At 26.0% G+C, this 17891-nt stretch overlaps 1 protein-coding gene across 2 annotated transcripts; it reads right to left on the reverse strand.

The window, feature by feature from the left end:
- Positions 1 to 321: 321 nt before the first annotated feature.
- LOC132927891 (myosin-VIIa) lies at positions 322 to 17887 on the reverse strand. 2 transcript variants are annotated; one of them, XM_060992468.1, is made up of 38 exons: positions 17421 to 17887; positions 15667 to 15738; positions 15487 to 15600; positions 12780 to 12926; positions 12523 to 12707; positions 12336 to 12457; positions 12019 to 12275; positions 11789 to 11954; positions 11595 to 11725; positions 11337 to 11521; positions 11061 to 11271; positions 10485 to 10620; positions 10177 to 10421; positions 9953 to 10108; positions 9701 to 9891; positions 9341 to 9632; positions 9163 to 9273; positions 8888 to 9097; positions 8374 to 8574; positions 8128 to 8304; positions 7841 to 8058; positions 7533 to 7779; positions 7284 to 7457; positions 6980 to 7207; positions 6741 to 6914; positions 4979 to 5096; positions 3845 to 3971; positions 3616 to 3785; positions 3367 to 3557; positions 3156 to 3274; positions 2837 to 3092; positions 2600 to 2737; positions 2139 to 2523; positions 1931 to 2059; positions 1733 to 1829; positions 1457 to 1554; positions 1210 to 1379; positions 322 to 1119 (listed from the first exon to the last, which is right to left on the reverse strand). In XM_060992468.1, the coding sequence occupies exons 2-38, from the start codon at positions 15682 to 15684 to the stop codon at positions 919 to 921; spliced, it is 6495 nt and encodes a 2164-aa protein (XP_060848451.1). In that variant the 5' UTR covers positions 15685 to 15738; positions 17421 to 17887; the 3' UTR covers positions 322 to 918. The 2 variants fall into 2 exon arrangements, with proteins under 2 accessions (XP_060848451.1, XP_060848450.1); XM_060992467.1 differs by having other exon boundaries at positions 7841 to 8061.
- Between the last annotated feature and the right edge of the window lie 4 nt (positions 17888 to 17891).

Genomic DNA, 17891 nt, shown 5'->3' on the forward strand with positions numbered 1-17891 from the left:
ATTACTACAAATATCTCATTTCAATAATTTCGAGTTAATGACACTAAAGATTTCAACATAAACTGTGTTTTTTGAAATTTTAGTCATTTTAATAATGCTTAATGGTGTGAAGTGATAAATCATAACTAAACTTTTTATTTTTAAAAACCAACAATTATTTTGATTTATCAAGTTTTAACAGTAACAACACACTATTAAGCATCAGGTTTTACGACCAGGAATTATAAGGCATTTCTTAGTCAAGTAATGTTGCCTAAGACGTTTATCCTTTTCAGATAAAAACAGAAAATACTAAAAATACAAGACTATTTTAAAAAGATGTATATATATAATAAATTTATTTATGTTTGATGCATTAAAATAAATAAATGTAGAACACAGCTGCTATATAAAAACAAAACATTCAATAATGATAAGTTAAAAAAAAATCCCTCCCAATTGATATAATTAATTGCACTAGTGTTAATAAATTTGCACATGGTTATATCTAACCTAATATACGATTTGATCATTGCCATATAAAGTGTATAAATCTAACAAAAATATGCGTACAAAATAGAAAATAATAATAATAATAATAATAACACAAGTCAATATGTCATAACAAACTTGAGCATAGTAGCCATTATCAAACAATATAATATATTTAATTGCATAACTGTTATTAATTTCATAATACTTAAGGTTTCACACTACACTAAACAATAATAGGCACATAAAACATAATGTTAAACATAAATATTATTTAAATAAATAAATAAATAAATAAATAAATAAATAAACAACCATATAGTTTTGACGTTTGCATTCATGGAATATGACTAACACAATACAATATTTATAACGTATTATAAGTAAAAATAATAAAACTTTGTTTTTCTGTGAAAGTGCTTTGGTCAATATTATGATATTTGATCGTTATTTTATTGTTCGCTGTTTGTTCATGTTGGACAACATCAAAGATATGTATGATGTTAGCAAATCGTCCATTTTGTATCCCAAAGAAGTTTCACACAGCAACTTTGACCCTCTAACCAAATTACCAATGGTCATGTGGAAGTAAGTGTTTCCAGATGACCAGTTTGATATCCTCGTAAATGGGTGCGTAACCAAAATCTCCTAAAATAAACACAGTATGAATGACATACAAATGGCTCGACAAATGGTTACTACCCCAGAAAACATCTTAAGAGTTCATCAAAAGCATACCTTAGTTTGTGGGTGTATAAGACTAATCCCATGCTTATTAATAGCGATCAACAGAAGTTCTGGATAATTAGGTTCTGTAGTTTGCTTCACTTCAAAGAAAGCTGATCCAAATGTAGGCCAGCGGTAAATTATTTTCAGGAATGTAATTTTTGCATCTTCAGCACTCATACCTAGATAATAAAAATATATATATAAAAAAAAAACCATAAATAGTTGCATGCCAAATATATTTAGCCAATGGACAAACCTATATCCTGGTTGTAAGTAGCTACAATCACTCGTTTCCATTCTGCTGTATTTTGAACTTTAATCAGGTCTCCAGGAATAAGTTCCCGTAGCATTTGACTATAAATAAAAAACATACAAATTCTAAAAATTAAAATAATCAAATTTACAGGCCTATTATAAAAAAAACTTGTAAAAACTGTGCATATATTATTATCATATCTATATTATCTACCCACAACACTAAACTATTACATCCAGTATGAATTTAATAATTATAAATATTAAAATATATTACGGTATAGCCTGAAGTTCTTGTTTGCTTTCACCAAAACGAACCCTATAAATCAATGCAGCCAACCTTGTAGCCTCTTCTTTTGAACACTTGTGATATCCTAAAATGTTGATAACATTATATTAAATAATTAAGTTTATTTGAATCATGAAAATTATTGATTAATAGTTCCCAATCCGTTAATATTATCTGAGTACTTACCACGTAAGAGTTTTGGGAGTTCCTGGTGGAAGTGAAATATTAAATCTGCATTTCTGTCCTTGCCAGGTACCGTATTTGTCCATAATTTCTTCATGAAAAATACTTGATAAGTAAACTGCGGAGTTGTACCTACAATCCATACAATGTATCACAGATAGTTATATTTTCTGTTATGGTTATTTATAGCAAACATCATTATGGTACAAACCATCTCTAGTTGGTCGGGCCTTTTTTATCCAATCAGTAAGGTGACGGACAAAGTCAAAGAAAAAATCACCTTCAGGAACAGATATTACTTTATCAGCGATTTTTACAAACAAACTAAAACCTTCACTAGACCGTAACGTTAATCGTTGTGAAATATTAGTACAGAAATCTTTTGCCCTTGTTGATGAGTCAACCTCAAATGCTTCATCGGTGTCATCGGGGAAGAATACTTTGTGAAATATTTGTGTAGTTTTATGCTGTATAGCTTCAACTTCTACTTGATGTGGTGGGTATTTTCTTTGACCATTTCTTATAGTTTTTTGCAGTCGCTGTAAGGAGTCTTGAGATATAGGATGACGTCTTGTGCGCAAAAATAAATTTAATTCCTATTCAAATATTATAATTGTTAAAAAATAAAAATTGTATGATTAATGTTAAAATATGATATAATAGTAATATTACTTTTAATAAATTTTGACTGCATGCAAATAAACCAGTTGACAGCCACATTAATTCCCATGCTCTTTCTTCACTCAATCTATTCCTATTATCTGTTAACTGTCTCATTAGTTGACAATATATTTCATCTCTTAATATTTCCTAAAATTAAAAAATAATTAATTATATTTTTTTGTTTTAATTAATTATTAAATTTTCAATTTATTTATTATCTATTTATAAGTATAAAAATTAATTTACATGTTTCAAGGGTCCATCAAATATTTGATCTGTATATTCATTAGGTAATCGCCTCTTTGCTGGTAAATCACCAGTATATTTCAACATTGCTGCAAATGCAAAACATGCTTCTTCAGCTAATTCTTCTTTACCGGCGAGTTTTCTTAACAATGGCTGTTTCATTGGTTCTCTTGTGTGTCTCCACAAATCATCATTGTTAGCACGTCTTGCTGAACTCAAAGTCAGTGCTTTAGAAACTGTACGTTTTGCAGGAGCTCTAAACATAAATTAATAGAAAATAAAGTAAAACAAAAAGCTATGTGTATGTGACCTTACTTACCGGAAATGATCAATAGCATATTCCATTAAATTGTGGGGCTTTTCTCTGGGTTCAGTACCATTTAATGGTTGTGAATATAATTTACGACTTTGATCAGCAGCTTCCAAGCTAAATAGTGCCTAAAAGATATAAATTCATCACATAACTTATATTTGCAATTGCATTTATAAATTGTCTTAAGAATATATATAAATTAAATAAAAATACTTACCAATATATCAACTGGCGGTTTTGATAAAGTTGGTAGTACATAAACTGTTTCTGCAGGGAAATCTCCTCTATCACCAGTTCTTTCACAATATCCTACACACCAACCAGAAGTCATAACAGTTTCTCCAGTACTCTCGTCTTCCAAAATAATTAAGTCACCCTTTTGGAAATTTAAAAACGTAGTGCCTTCACCTAAAAATGTATACAAAAATGTAGCAAAATTCGATCACAAAATATAATTATATTTTACCAGGAGCCTTGTAATCTTGAACTGCAATAACAAATGTCGATCGTTTTTTTAACCCTTCTAAGAAATAAACCACCAAGTCCCTTATATCTTCTGCATTTGGACTCTGAAATGTAAATTCTTCTCCCCGCACTGTTGAAAGTGTAAACGTTTGAGTAAACACTTTTGTAGTTCTAGAATAAAAATTTGTTATCATTAATATCACATCAAATAAAATAACATTTTAACTTACTTTTGACTAGAGACAGTAGTTATTTCAGGAAATGATAGCTCTAACAAAACTTGCTCCTGATCGTCAACTACATAAACACCAGTCCAGTTTACAGCAATGATAACATCATTTTTAGGTAAATTTGGACCTATTAATTATTAATTAGATTAGTAATCAATAAAAATACACCATACATATATTTTAAAAATAAAATAATATTTAATTCAATTGAAATAAAATATTTTATAACTAAATAAACATTTTCAATCAATTTAAAATAAAGACATTAAAATTACAATGACAATAAAATTTGTACTCCACAATTTGTATTTTAATTCTGTACTCAATGTAATAGATTCAATAAATATAATAGATATCATATATTAATAATATATATTTTAAAAAAAATTTTAATTTACTTTGTTGCTCTTTAATATTATTGTATCTAGTATCATTAATAATGTGATAACACATTGAAAAAAAAAAACTCTTGTGTGTCTCCTTTCTCTCACCACTAATCGCAACTCAATCCAAACAACCTCGTTTTAGTTAACTAACTACCTTGACTTCTATCAAAAATGTGAACTTTGAACAAAACTTGTCATATTCAACTGTAACACAGGTATAACCATGTGTTTATAATTCACTGAAAATTGGCTTAACAATTACTTCTGCTATAACAAATTAGATCTTATTAATTTTAATATAATGTAATAGTTCTTTTACAACATGCAGTCATGTAAAGGATGGTAGTGCTTTATTAATCAGTCTGCAAAGATATAAACATCTCTCTTCTACCTATTACTAATAACTTCTTTGAATAATTATTAACCAGGTTCTCCTACAATACTTTCAACATCATTATTAGTGGTGTACATCTACCCCGAAATTGCTGAATTGAAAAATCTACATAGCCACAGTAGATGAAATAATTCAAACATTCACTTGTTATCATTGGGGTCTAGAACCATTTATAAATACACTATTTAATGACACTTAGTCTGTTACTCTTCTGCACAATATTTCTATATGCCTAATGACTGAGACTTTACCTTTCCATGAGTTTTTTTTTCATAAAAATACAAGAGACAATTTATTATCAATTAGCCTTAGTATACAATGTGCAATTTTAATTTTAATATTGATTTACAATACCTGAATTTCTATAAGCTTCATAAAATCTGGAGAATAATAATGGCCATTTAAATTTTGCATAGCTCACAACATCTTCTTTTACTCTCAACTGAGCAACATTCTCTTTCAAATAATAGCTCTAAAATTGTTTAACATGCAGAAAATATAAAAAATTACAATCAAAAAATTACAAAAAAATATTAATTGTTAAAATCTAAAAACTGATTATTTTATAAATAATTATATCAAAATATATAAAAATTTCATGTCGAACAAATTATTAACTATAAACATTAAAAATACAAATTAAACATAAATCGAAATATCTGTTCACGCCTTATTAACACACTTAAAAAACACTTATAAAACAATAACTCAGTAATAAGTTATATTTTATTTAAATTCACAAGAATAACATTTCATCATGTTTGGCAAATATATTTACTAGCTCCAGAAACCTTTTTAATACCTATGTTTATATAATTTTAAATCATAGTTTATATTATGGTTCCATTAACACCTAAATTATTTGAATAACATTCAACACAAAGTAAAAATGTATTAAAAACATACAAATTTTAAAGTTTATCAAACACTTAAATTGTAAATTTGTATGTCTTACATTTTAACTGGTTTTGCAATATTATTAATAAAAAATTATCCTAGAGGTGGATAATAATTCTAGTTGTAAAAATAACTTTAAACTTTCCATTTTAACCACAAAGTTCTAATCTTTATCATATAATGTCAAACAACCATATGTATAAAAATATTTGGCAGAGTTATAAATCATAGTGATATAAAACAAATTTCTATCTTAACAAATGTTAATGATTTGTATGCAATTACAAGACATACTAATATGGTAAAGCTTAGTATGAAACATGAAATTTTTTTACACTATTTTTTGATAAATTTATAAATATAATCAATGACATGCAAGTGAAAAGTATAATTAAATTATAATTTTTAAACCTTATCTGCTTCCGCACTAATAGAAACAATCATGCAATATTTCTCATACTTTAATAATTATTATACTGTGCTATTACTTAGATCTATTAAAATACACTGTCTATAAACCAAACCAGATAAAAATCTTATGAAATAGTACTGAAATTATTAATTTATTGTGGTTAATTAATTTTCTTTTTGTTTAATCTGTATTTCATACAAAATTAAAAACTATTATACACTTTATAAAACCACCATTTACATTAAATTCTAATTAATATATTTTAAATGATTCTACTACAAGAACATCAAGTACTGTTTTTTATAATAGCAGCAATTTTTTGATGGAAATATAAAATTAATAAACGATCATAGTAAAAATGAATTTACATTTAAATTATTTATATAATTTTTAAATTAACTGTAGAAATTAATAAAATAAAATAAATTTAGAAATCTAGAATGGTTTTTAGAAGAACAATTGTTATTTTTAGCACACGGTTAATTTTGCATGCAGAAAAATAGATACTATTGAAGAATTTTTGGCTATATACACATTAGCCTACCTTACCTCAGTTGTTAACTGTCCCTGAAGCAAACACATCCATTGACCTTAAACTTATAAAAAAAAAACATAGTTCTAAGTTTTTAGAAAATTCATCCAGCCCACAACCACAGTGAAATATGCTAAATTAAACTGAAAAACCACAACCTTATCAGAAGTTTCATTAAACCGACTAGTTTCAGTTTAATTTAAAGTTAAAAATAAAATAAATACTTCATTGCTTTTCATATTTTTGTTTAATCAAACAAAATGTTCATTTCTTACCTTCTTATAAGCTTGAATTATCAATATATTCCATCTTTCTATTGATTTTTCAGCATTTGTCAAACAGTAATCCGGTATATAATTTGGTAAAAGATTTAATAACCTCTCATTATTAAGATCAGTGTTATGTTCAATGTAGTACTGTTGAGCTGCAATCATGGCTAAATCCTCTTCCTTTAAATTTATTAAATTAAAATTACGTGTGAACTTTTTAAATATATATTGAATATTTTACAAACCTTATCACATCGGTATTCACCAAATTTGACTCCACGAACAACTTGTTGATATATCAAGTTAGTTGCTACTTGATCTTCAGTAGGTTCATGCCAAGGAGCAAAGATTTCTTTTCTGAAAAACAATCTCCAAGGTGCATTGCGTTCTTGAGCTCCTTGTTCTTTAGCATACTGTTCACATTGAGAAATTGCATCCATAACGTGATCGCCACCACTTCCTAATGATGATACCTAAACAATTTAATTTATCATTATTTTTATTTTTAACATTCACAATAACAAATTAAAATATTTTAGCATTACACACTTTATCAAATAAAGCTATATAAAGGGAAAATCCAAATTGATCTTTCAGTCCAATTTTGTCAGAGAGCTGATTACAGAGTTCTCGAGCTGTAGTTGCAGAATCAGCCAACAGTGTCTTTGTATTTCCATCCATAAAAGTGATAGGAAGCATTATAGGCTTTTTAGATTTTGTAGCCTGAAACAAATTTAAATTTATTAATATAATGGTATTAATTGTATTTGTCTTTACAAATATTATCATTTAACAAACCTGTAATTCTAACCAACTAGGAGGTTGATTTCGTGTACCATTATTAAAAGTGCGTTTTAAACGATCTTCACAGTAAGGAGCATACCCAGGAGGACCCTCCCTTATAAACGCTCTGAGATAGTTTACAAATCTTTCAGAAGGAGCAAAACATCCAACACAAAGTGATAATAAAATCCATCCTCTAGCATGAGACGATTTTGAAGGATTTGCAGATAATTGTTTGCAAATCTGACAATATACTTCATCCCTAAAAAAAAAAGTATAAAATTACAAAATAACTATAGAAAAAAACTATTATATTTTATTACCTTAATTCTGCTCTTAAAATACCATGGCCAATAATAAAATGTAATTTTTCTAGATTAGATGTAGGGCGTGCATCTAACCAAGACTGATAACTATCAGCTGCATATTCATCATCTTGCAATCTTTTGCGTACATCTTCTCCTAGTTTGTTTTTCCGTTTTAAAGTAAGTGACACCAACTTATGACGAATAGATCGAGGTTTTGTTTTTAAAAAGCTTTCCTGCTTTCATATCAAGTAAAAAAAATCATTTAGGTATTTCAAATTTTTACACAAATAAAATATACATACTGGATCCATTCCTATCATTTGAGCTTCATAAAATTCTTTACTACGAATGAAGTTACGACCCAAAGTAGCAGTTACTTTTGACATAACTGAAGTATTATCTCTTTCCATTGTATGATATCTAGGCTCAGATAAATCTCCACAAAATCGTAAAATTGTAATCCAAAGTGCTTGAGCAGCCTAACAAATTGTTTTTAATAAGATAACAACATGAATAGATTAATATGAAAAGGCAAAATTGTTACAAACCAATTGATCTCCTTGAGCGTGTAATGGTAGAAGAGGATGCTTGAGAGGTTTTCTTGAACATTGATGAGTAATATTTCCTTGAAAATATGTTGCAGCAAACTTTTGAAATTTAAATTCACTCAAGTCTTCTGTATCATCAACAACTGGTTGCATATCACTAATAATATCTTGTTGGTCATCCGTTTTTGAAGTAGGAAGGTCCTAGATTAAAAATAAATTATTTAATAATTGCTATTGAAATTGTATTTAAATACATTTATAAATACTACATATTATATAAAACTAAAATTTCCAATAAAAATTACTATTTAATAATATAATACATAATCTAGAAGTTACAATTATTGTGATAAATTATAAAAATAATATTAATAATCCTTTTATTAAAAAATTATTTTATACATAATCGAGTAATTTAAAATTGTTTATAAATTTGAATTGTTAACAAATGCAGCACATTCAAAACAACATTAAGAAAGTTACATTTAAATTATTTAAAATAACATAACCATACCATAAAAACAGATGTTCCTCTAGTTTGCATAGGTGCTTCACTACTAGAATCTGGTAGGAAATCAAACATAGCTTCAACAAGTTTACTGTCATCAACAGGTTCATCTTGCTTCCTTGCTGCATTACTAATAAGATTTTTTTTAATTTCCATTTGTCTTTTTTCTTCTTCTTCAATTTCATGTTCTTTTCTTTCTAGTTCTTCCATGCGTTCCTATATATTTTTGAAATAATATTTTATTCATATTACAAAAACAAATACCTATGTTAAATACTAACCCTATAATTTTGTTCAGCAATTTCTTTAGCCCTTTTATTTCCAGCTTCCTTTAGTTCCCTTTCTTCTTTTTTTTTTAACTTTAAAGCTTCAATCTGTATTCTAAATTCAAACTAAAATAAAAAATAATTATTAATTAATAACAAAACTGAAAAATAATAAATTAATAGCAAACTTTACCTTTATTTTATTAAAACGTCGTTGAGCAATAATTCGTCTAACATGAGCTTGAATTTTAACAATAGCCCACATTTTATGAGCACACATTCTTCTGACTAGATAACCTCGAGATTGTGCTTGTAATCCTACAATATGACCACGTAAATGTTTAAATCTATGAGATAACACACGTGACCTGATAACTGCTTGCAATCTTAGATAACCGACAAGCATATGTCGATATTTTTTCTTTTGAGAGTACCCTCTAAATTGTTTTTGAATCAATACTGCAGCTGATCTCATTTGTAAATATCTAAAATTGAATTATTATATCATTAATTTAATATTGAATTAATTTGTTTTTAATAAAAAAATGTTTACCTTCTTCTATACACCCAACCCTTTATTGACTTTTGAATGATAATAATCTTTTTGGTTAAAACTCTATCTCTTTCTTGTTCTAAAAATAAATCATGAGCATCTTTCAGAAATATTTTAGAATTTCCTAATTGATAATCGGATCGTCCTAAGACAGCTTGGCAAATATGAGCTGTCATTTTTTTACAATCAGTCTAAAAATAAAAATAACAATAATTTCACTATGAACATTTTTAATGAAAAATTATTTTAAACCTTATGTGCTGGAGGTATTCCTGGTATCAAAAAACGATAACGTTCAATAAATTCACTAAAGCCATGTCGTATAGGATATCCAGCTCGTCGAATTCGTATAGTTTCCATCATACCAGAATATCGAAGTTGACGGCAACACAAACCTCTATCAAACATCTAAAATAATACAACATGTATCACTTATTTTATAACTTTTGTACCATCAAATAAAAATAAATAAATACCATTGGTTTTTTTAACTCATTTGGCTTAATACATCGAATGAAAAAAGGTTGACAAGTACACAGAGTTTTCATAAGAAGATCTAAAGATTTTTTAAACTGTGTAGATAATGTTGGAGCTCTTTTTCTAGTTTCTGAACCCATTCCAATGTCTTCGGCAAATAAAACTTTTAAATACTTATTTGTTGAAATATGTATTAACTGTAAAAGGTCGGCACTAAAAGTATCACGATTTTTCTCCAGAAAACCTGTTTTATTAAAAATAATTAATTAATAACATAAATTTAAAATTATTTTATCATACTACCTACCTCTAGTATCATAAAAAACTACACCAGCAAAATGATTTAATCCAAATGACGCATTCATATCAGATTTAGGTTTTAAATAATTTCGATGATTTCCATGCGTTTTATGCATTTTAGCCAACATGGTTTGATCAGTACCCTAAACAAACAAAACATTTCACATAAAATAAAAAAGTGTAAACATAGTCCTTGTCATTTTAGAAATAAAAATACTCTTTATATGTATATATCACTTATAAAACATAAATTATAAACCAAATATTTTAAATAAAGAAAACTACATATTATGTGTTAATATGTTATAATGGAGATCTTTTAGGAAAATAATTATTTTATCATATCATATAAAAATATCTTTAGTTATTATTAACTATTTTATGAAACATAGTAACACATATTTAATTAATATACAATATATGAATTACTATAAAACATCAATTTATGATTGTCATCTTACATATGTATATACAGTGGTCAATATTATATCATAATATCTAAGAATGGACTTCATATAAATAAAATAATTATACATGGCTTCCATTATATTATAATAATTAAGTTTAAAAAGGGTCTTCTTACTTTAGGAAATTTGGACTCTTCATCAATAAGAGCCATAATATTAAGTTGTTTAGTAGCAATGAGGTCTAAAGCATCTTGGTTATCAACAAATTCTATATGTTGCCAACTAATATGTTCATGATTGTATTCTTGTTGTTCCAGTTTGAAAATATGTTGAACAAAAAATTGTTGTAAATTTTCATTAGCAAAGTTTATACAAAATTGTTCAAAACTAAAAAATAAAAAAATGTAAATTAACCAATTAACCAAAAACAAATTAGATTTATTTTTAATTACCTATTTGTCTGAAAATTTTCAAACCCAAATATATCTAAAACGCCTATAGCACTTCTAGTAGTACTTTTTGGTTTATAAATAGCATTGTTGATTTTGCTAACAATATGTACAAATAACCGACCATAAATTCCTTTTACAAATGCATCTCTGACATCTACAGACTGTTCTCTTGATAATGTTGAAATCTTGTTTAAAAAAATACAAATAATGAACGATTAGCAATAATTGACAAATATAAAATTAAAGTTCAATACATACCACAGTTTCACCGTGAGCAAATATGGTTTTTCTAGTCAAGGCATCAATTAATGACTGAACAGGAACTCCAACTAAATTTGCTACTCTTGTAACATTAATACGCTCAGGAATTTCAGTGGCATCCAAATTATCTACAGTTAAAAGTTACTATCAATAAATATTGATCACAAATAAAATAATATAATAATATTAACCAATTATAGCAGCTTTATATTTTATATTTCCAATATGAAGTAATGCAGCTAATAATCTTAATATTTCCCAAATTTCTTGATCAGAAAATAATAATACTTTCATGGCTGATCTGATATCAGAAAATTCGGCAGCATCATCACGCCCTTCACAAGTAATACTTCCACCCTAGAAAATAAAAATAAAAACATAAAATAATGGTGTTTAAAACCATATGTAAAAATTAACTTACACCAGTTAGGTATTTATACTGAGATGCATCAGACAGTTCTAATTTTTCTTTATCTTCAGCAGAGAGACCAGCTAATAGACAATAAAATATATGATAATTTCTTTCATCGAGAGATTGTGAAACAATACGAGATTTTTCAAGAAGATATTGTTCAATTTTTGCTCCTTCGATAACGCCATTGTTATTAAAATGTATATCAATGTATTTACCAAACCTCGAAGAATTATCGTTTCTTATAGTTTTGGCATTACCAAAAGCTAAAACAACAAAATTAGTGATAATAATATTACTTCAAGCTATCAATATTTATATCTAACCTTCAAGTATAGGATTTGCTTCTAATATTTGTTGTTCAATCCAAGAATGTTTACCACTAATAGCTGCTAAGTATTGTAAAATTAGCTTTGTACTTTCAGTCTTGCCAGCTCCACTTTCACCACTAAAATTAAATAAAAAATTTTAATTAATCAATTGAAATTAACTATTCATTTTTTTTTAACATACCTAATGACTATACACTGATCTTGACCAAATCTTTTCATATGAGTATAACTATTATCACCAATAGCAAAAATATGAGGAGGTAATTCACCAATTTTTCTATCTTTGTACAATTTTACTTGCTCTGCTGTGTATATGGGTAAAATTTGGTAAGGATTAACCGCAACCAAAATTGAACCAGTATAAGTCTAAAATTAAAAAATATTGATAATGATAATTTCAAAATGTATATAAATAACAAAATTATGTAAAAAATTTACATATATTAAATTTTCATTGTATCTAATAAGTAAATTTCTCAATATCCCCGCTTCATGCAAGTCGCCCAATGATATCATATCCTCTACTCCATGAATTGAAGTAGGGTGCATTGCTTTAATTCGCCTCTCTGGCGTAAGCCATAATTCCTAGAAATTAAAAAAAATTTTAATTAAGTACAGCAAATTATTGTTTTATTTATTATTAATTGTAAAAATAAAATATAAATTTGTTGAGCATAATGATTTAATCTAAAAATTGAGTTAACTTGAATAAAATATTTCAATAAATGAGAAGAATGTTGAATTGTTAAGTTTTACTAAAACAATTCAAACAAATATATATTTTGTTAGTATAATATCATTGATTCTAGAATAGACTATAATGTTCTATTCTATGATCAATGATCATACTAATATTTAATAATAATAAAAACAATATTTGTATATTTCTGGCTATATTTTTCTCTATTATTACTATTATTTTAATTTTGCCAATTTATAAGTTCAGATTTCGAATTATTAACAACTCAGAAAATAACTTTACAACACAATAAAAACACTAAAATACACTTTTACTCTTATACAATATCAACCTTTGTTAGCTCATTAATTTATAATAATTTTTTATTTTTATATTTAGATAGGGTTACAATAATATCAACAATTTGTGTTTAACCTCGTGATTTAAAATTATTTGAACGACCAATATTATACTTAGAAAAACTAGTATCATTTTCATACTTAGTTGTATAATACAATATGATAAAAATAGATAAATAAATGGTAAATCAATATTGTTACTTTCTAAAAGTCACTTCCCTTTTCAAGGTAAAAATATTGTAATTTAAATACATTAAAAATAAAGTTCTGTGATATACAAGGTGATTTTTTAAGCATGCTCAAGTCATTATTATGCTTAAACTATGCATATATTCAAATTTTGATTTTTACATAGTTTCAAGTTGTTAAAAAGGCCACTTGACACCGCGCATCTAAACTTTAAATACTTATAACTCATAAACTATTAGCCCTAAATTTGAATTTTATGTATCCAAATACATACTCAGAAATTTTTTTTGCTTTGGAATATGAAATTAAAACTATATTGTCATTTAAAAAAGTAAAAAACTTAAAAAAAAATATAAGGATAAAAATTATTTAAAATATATACATAATTTAAGCATAAAAATGGGGTAAGCATGCTTAAAATATCACCTTGTATATTTTGATAAACATAACAGAAAAATCAAATGAATGTTGTAAAAAATGTACTTTAATTTTCTATTTTTTGTTTATTTAAAAGGATTATTTTAGGAAATTTATAAAATATAAATGTTCAAAAGTTTTTTTTAAATCACTAAAAAAAAACATTTACAGTGAGACCTCTCTATAACAAAAATCTTTAACCAAATAACTTCTTATAATATAACCAATACTTAATTAGTTGATATATGGTTAATAGCTAAATATTTTTTATAACGTATTGATTACTCAATAATAATACAAAACAATAAATTATTTAATTTAATGCTTTACATTTAACAGTATAATTTATTACATTATTTTCCTGAGACTAAGAATTAATGTATTTTTTTAGTTATTGCAAATATTATTCATTTCATTAAATTATCTGGTTATCATATTATATAACCCACTTGTATAACTTTTTAATTTATACACATATATTTACTGTGAATTGTTATATTTAAATGTTGTAATAAAGGCAATAATAATAATAAAAAAAGTCATATATTTACAATATTTTTACTTTATCTAAGATAGGAACAACAATTATAGTTTAAGAATTAAGTTTAAAGTACATATTTGTTTAAAACGTTGAAAAATAAAAGAAACAATTAATTAAAAATTTTTGTTTTCAAAAAAATCTGCAAAGAATAACTTTTTTAAAACCTTTAAATTTCATCATTGAGTTTACACTGATATTTTTTGATTTAACTAACTTCAGATAACATCACTCCCACATGTGTTATATTTGTCTTACAAACATATAATATATCAAATTTTTGTTCAGTAGGATCAATTTTGTGTGATTACCTTAAATATTAGAGTGAAATGACCAATTATCAAATTTAAAGGTGAAAATTGTATCTTTAAGTTTGATAATAGGTAATTTCACTCTAATATTTAAGCTAATCACACAAAATTGATCTTACTGAACAAAAAATTTGACATGTTATACATTTGTAAGACGAAGACAACACATACGGGTATGATGTCCTATAAAGATGTCCCAGTATTCAACGGCTAAATAATATCCAAAAATTGAGATTAAAATAAAATTAATAAATACCTTTGGGATATTATAATATAATGCAATTAGGATTTAACTCATACTCATTAGATTATATTATCTATAACAGTTTCCTAACATTTTTGTAATACCGACCCACAAATTTACTGTTTGTTGGTTACGCAACTCTCACTAAAAAAAAAAAAATTGCACAGGTTTTTGTCTATATCTTATTATCAATATAGTTGCGTAATTAGTTTACAAACACCACATGCACGACCCATAGGTCAGAAAATACTGATCTACGTTATAAATAAAAATTTTAAAAAATGAATATAGAGAAGAAAAATGATTTATTATGAGTATTGTTGTTATTATATTTTAAACAAATAATTGTTTCTTTTCATAATACACATTAATTTTTTACAATTTATTACAAAAAATATTTTTACATACCCTTCCATCGTCATCTTTAACTTGAATACGCTTTCCTTCAGCTGAAATAACTCTAGCGCCAATTGCAACATCGAATTCTCTTCCAGAAATTGGCTCTATCCAAATATAATCTCCCTAAAATATTTACAAATTAATAGTGAATTTATTTAAAATAAATGGAAAAAAATCATTTAAACATACTCTAGTTACTATAACCATAGCGGATGTAGGATGGCAACTTGCAGTGTAATGTCATACCATCAAACCATTCATCTAAAAATAATAATTATAATAATAAAAATATTCAATATGTAAATAGTAATTTTAGAAGATTAAAAATAATAACCAGAGGCCAGGATTATATATACTCTAAAGATCAAAAGTTGTATAAAATATAATGTAAATATACATGGGGAAAAAGACTAATTATTTGCCGAAAAAATAAATAATTACCAATAAAATAATAAAGTAAACTATAATTAATTAAATAATTAGGTAATAAATAATATTTTTTTAAATTAATTCAATAAATAATATATTTCTTTAGTCATAATAGGTACCATATTGTATATTGGTATTTATGGATGGTAATTTTAAGTTTTCAACAAAATAAAATATTATTTATATGCATATAAATGAATAAATCTATTTTTTTTTACTTTAAAATATTAAATAAAGAACACTGGATTTTTTTTCAATTCTATAATCTGTTTACAATACAATTTTTAAACTTTAAAAATTGATGATTTGATAAGCATATTTATAGATAACTTAAATTTTATCAATAATGTTGTATATATTCCCACGTAGACTTGTAAATTACAAATTAGTAAATTTTAATCGAGTTATTCTTTATTAATACAATGTTATTACATATTTTAAATAATTGAAAATTAGAATTAAAGATAAAAATACAATTATTTATTAAAAGTATAAGACAAATCCAATATGCAATTTTAACAAATTACATCTTAACCCTCAAAATATGCAAATATATTATAGAATTTAAACTGTCTATAAAATTAGTTCAATTTAAAACACCTATATTTTCATCTCAAATCAAATAATCATATTTGTGAATACATTCAATATGAACATGCTAAAATGCATATAATATTTTGGTATCAAAAATAATAAGAAACATAAGATAAGAGTATTTTGTATTAATTATTAATTAATTAATATTATAATATGCCAAACAGTCTATATCACTTTTTACACTCTCATATCAATAGGCATAAGTATCGGATACTGAGTAACAATAATTTAATATTACTAGTTGAAAGTTTATATCAATAAATATTTATAAATCTAAATTACTTAATATATTTCAGCACAGTTACTCATGAATTTATTTTAAACTTAATACTAAATACATTATGCTAAATTAATAAATCCCAAACTATATTTTTTATTGATCTACTTAAAGTTTAGTTATGTCAAAAAAATCTAAAAAAATAACTTGGATGGATTCACAGAATATTAGCTAATAAATTACAATTTATATGTAATTTAAATTAGATACATTTAGATTCATAAAATAATAATAATATATGCACCTTTCTGTATTGAAACATTAAAAACACAATACAATACAAAATTCAGCCAACCAGAACAATAATTAAATCAGTACATTATGTACATCCTATTCGTTGACACGGTGTATGAATGATAGAAACTTATGAGGCTTTAATGATGGGTTTACAGCATTAAAAGTATATGTAAACCATCAACTTTAAATTTTTAATAGATCACTATGTAGAATGTAGTAGAATGTAGCAGATTCATTAAATTTACTGCAAGTGCATTTTCGCACTACATTGCCAAAATCTACGCACTTCAAACAAAAAATACTAAAAAACAGATAGGTAGATTTGGTCGTCACGGTACGGTGCATAGTGCTCGGACAGTAATAATTCCGTAATTCCGAATAGGTATAATAGCTGAGTACTCACTGCGATTATAATATTATTGTCGCCGGACCAACGCGACAAGTGGCTGTGTCGGGTAGTGTTTTCGTTTACACGTTTTTTTTCCAACCGGTTCGCCCCACGACGACCCCCTTAGGGTTTTTGGAAAAATATACACGCACACACACACTCGCGTTAAAAGTGATAATAGAAATTCGTACTATGTTTATAATGTATTAAATTATTTTCCAAAAATCAGTCGGTGGCAGATCTGATGTTGTGCACGCACTGCCAAGTGCTAACTCGACGAGTGTTATCTCTGCTATATGATATAATACAATATAATTTTTGAGTACACACACACACACACACACTAACACGTAAGTACGCGTTTTATCGTACTGAGTAAAATGAAAACATATCAAATATCGTCTACCGATCGTGCGCGTGCGAACGCGTTTATCCAGACAATAATAACGCTATAGACAGTATTGTTGTACTTGGCACTACTTGCTA

The sequence above is a fragment of the Rhopalosiphum padi genome, chromosome 3 (genome assembly GCF_020882245.1).
Source record: "Rhopalosiphum padi isolate XX-2018 chromosome 3, ASM2088224v1, whole genome shotgun sequence".
Classification (NCBI taxonomy): Eukaryota; Metazoa; Arthropoda; class Insecta; order Hemiptera; family Aphididae; genus Rhopalosiphum; species Rhopalosiphum padi.

Coding starts and splice junctions, on each gene's coding strand:
- LOC132927891 (XM_060992467.1), bottom strand. Junction 9,892..9,952: donor GAATACCTCCAGCACATAAG/GTTTAAAATAAT, acceptor TTTTATTTTTAG/ACTGATTGTAAAAAAATGAC. Junction 5,097..6,740: donor TAATTCAAGCTTATAAGAAG/GTAAGAAATGAA, acceptor AAACAATTTTAG/AGCTATTATTTGAAAGAGAA.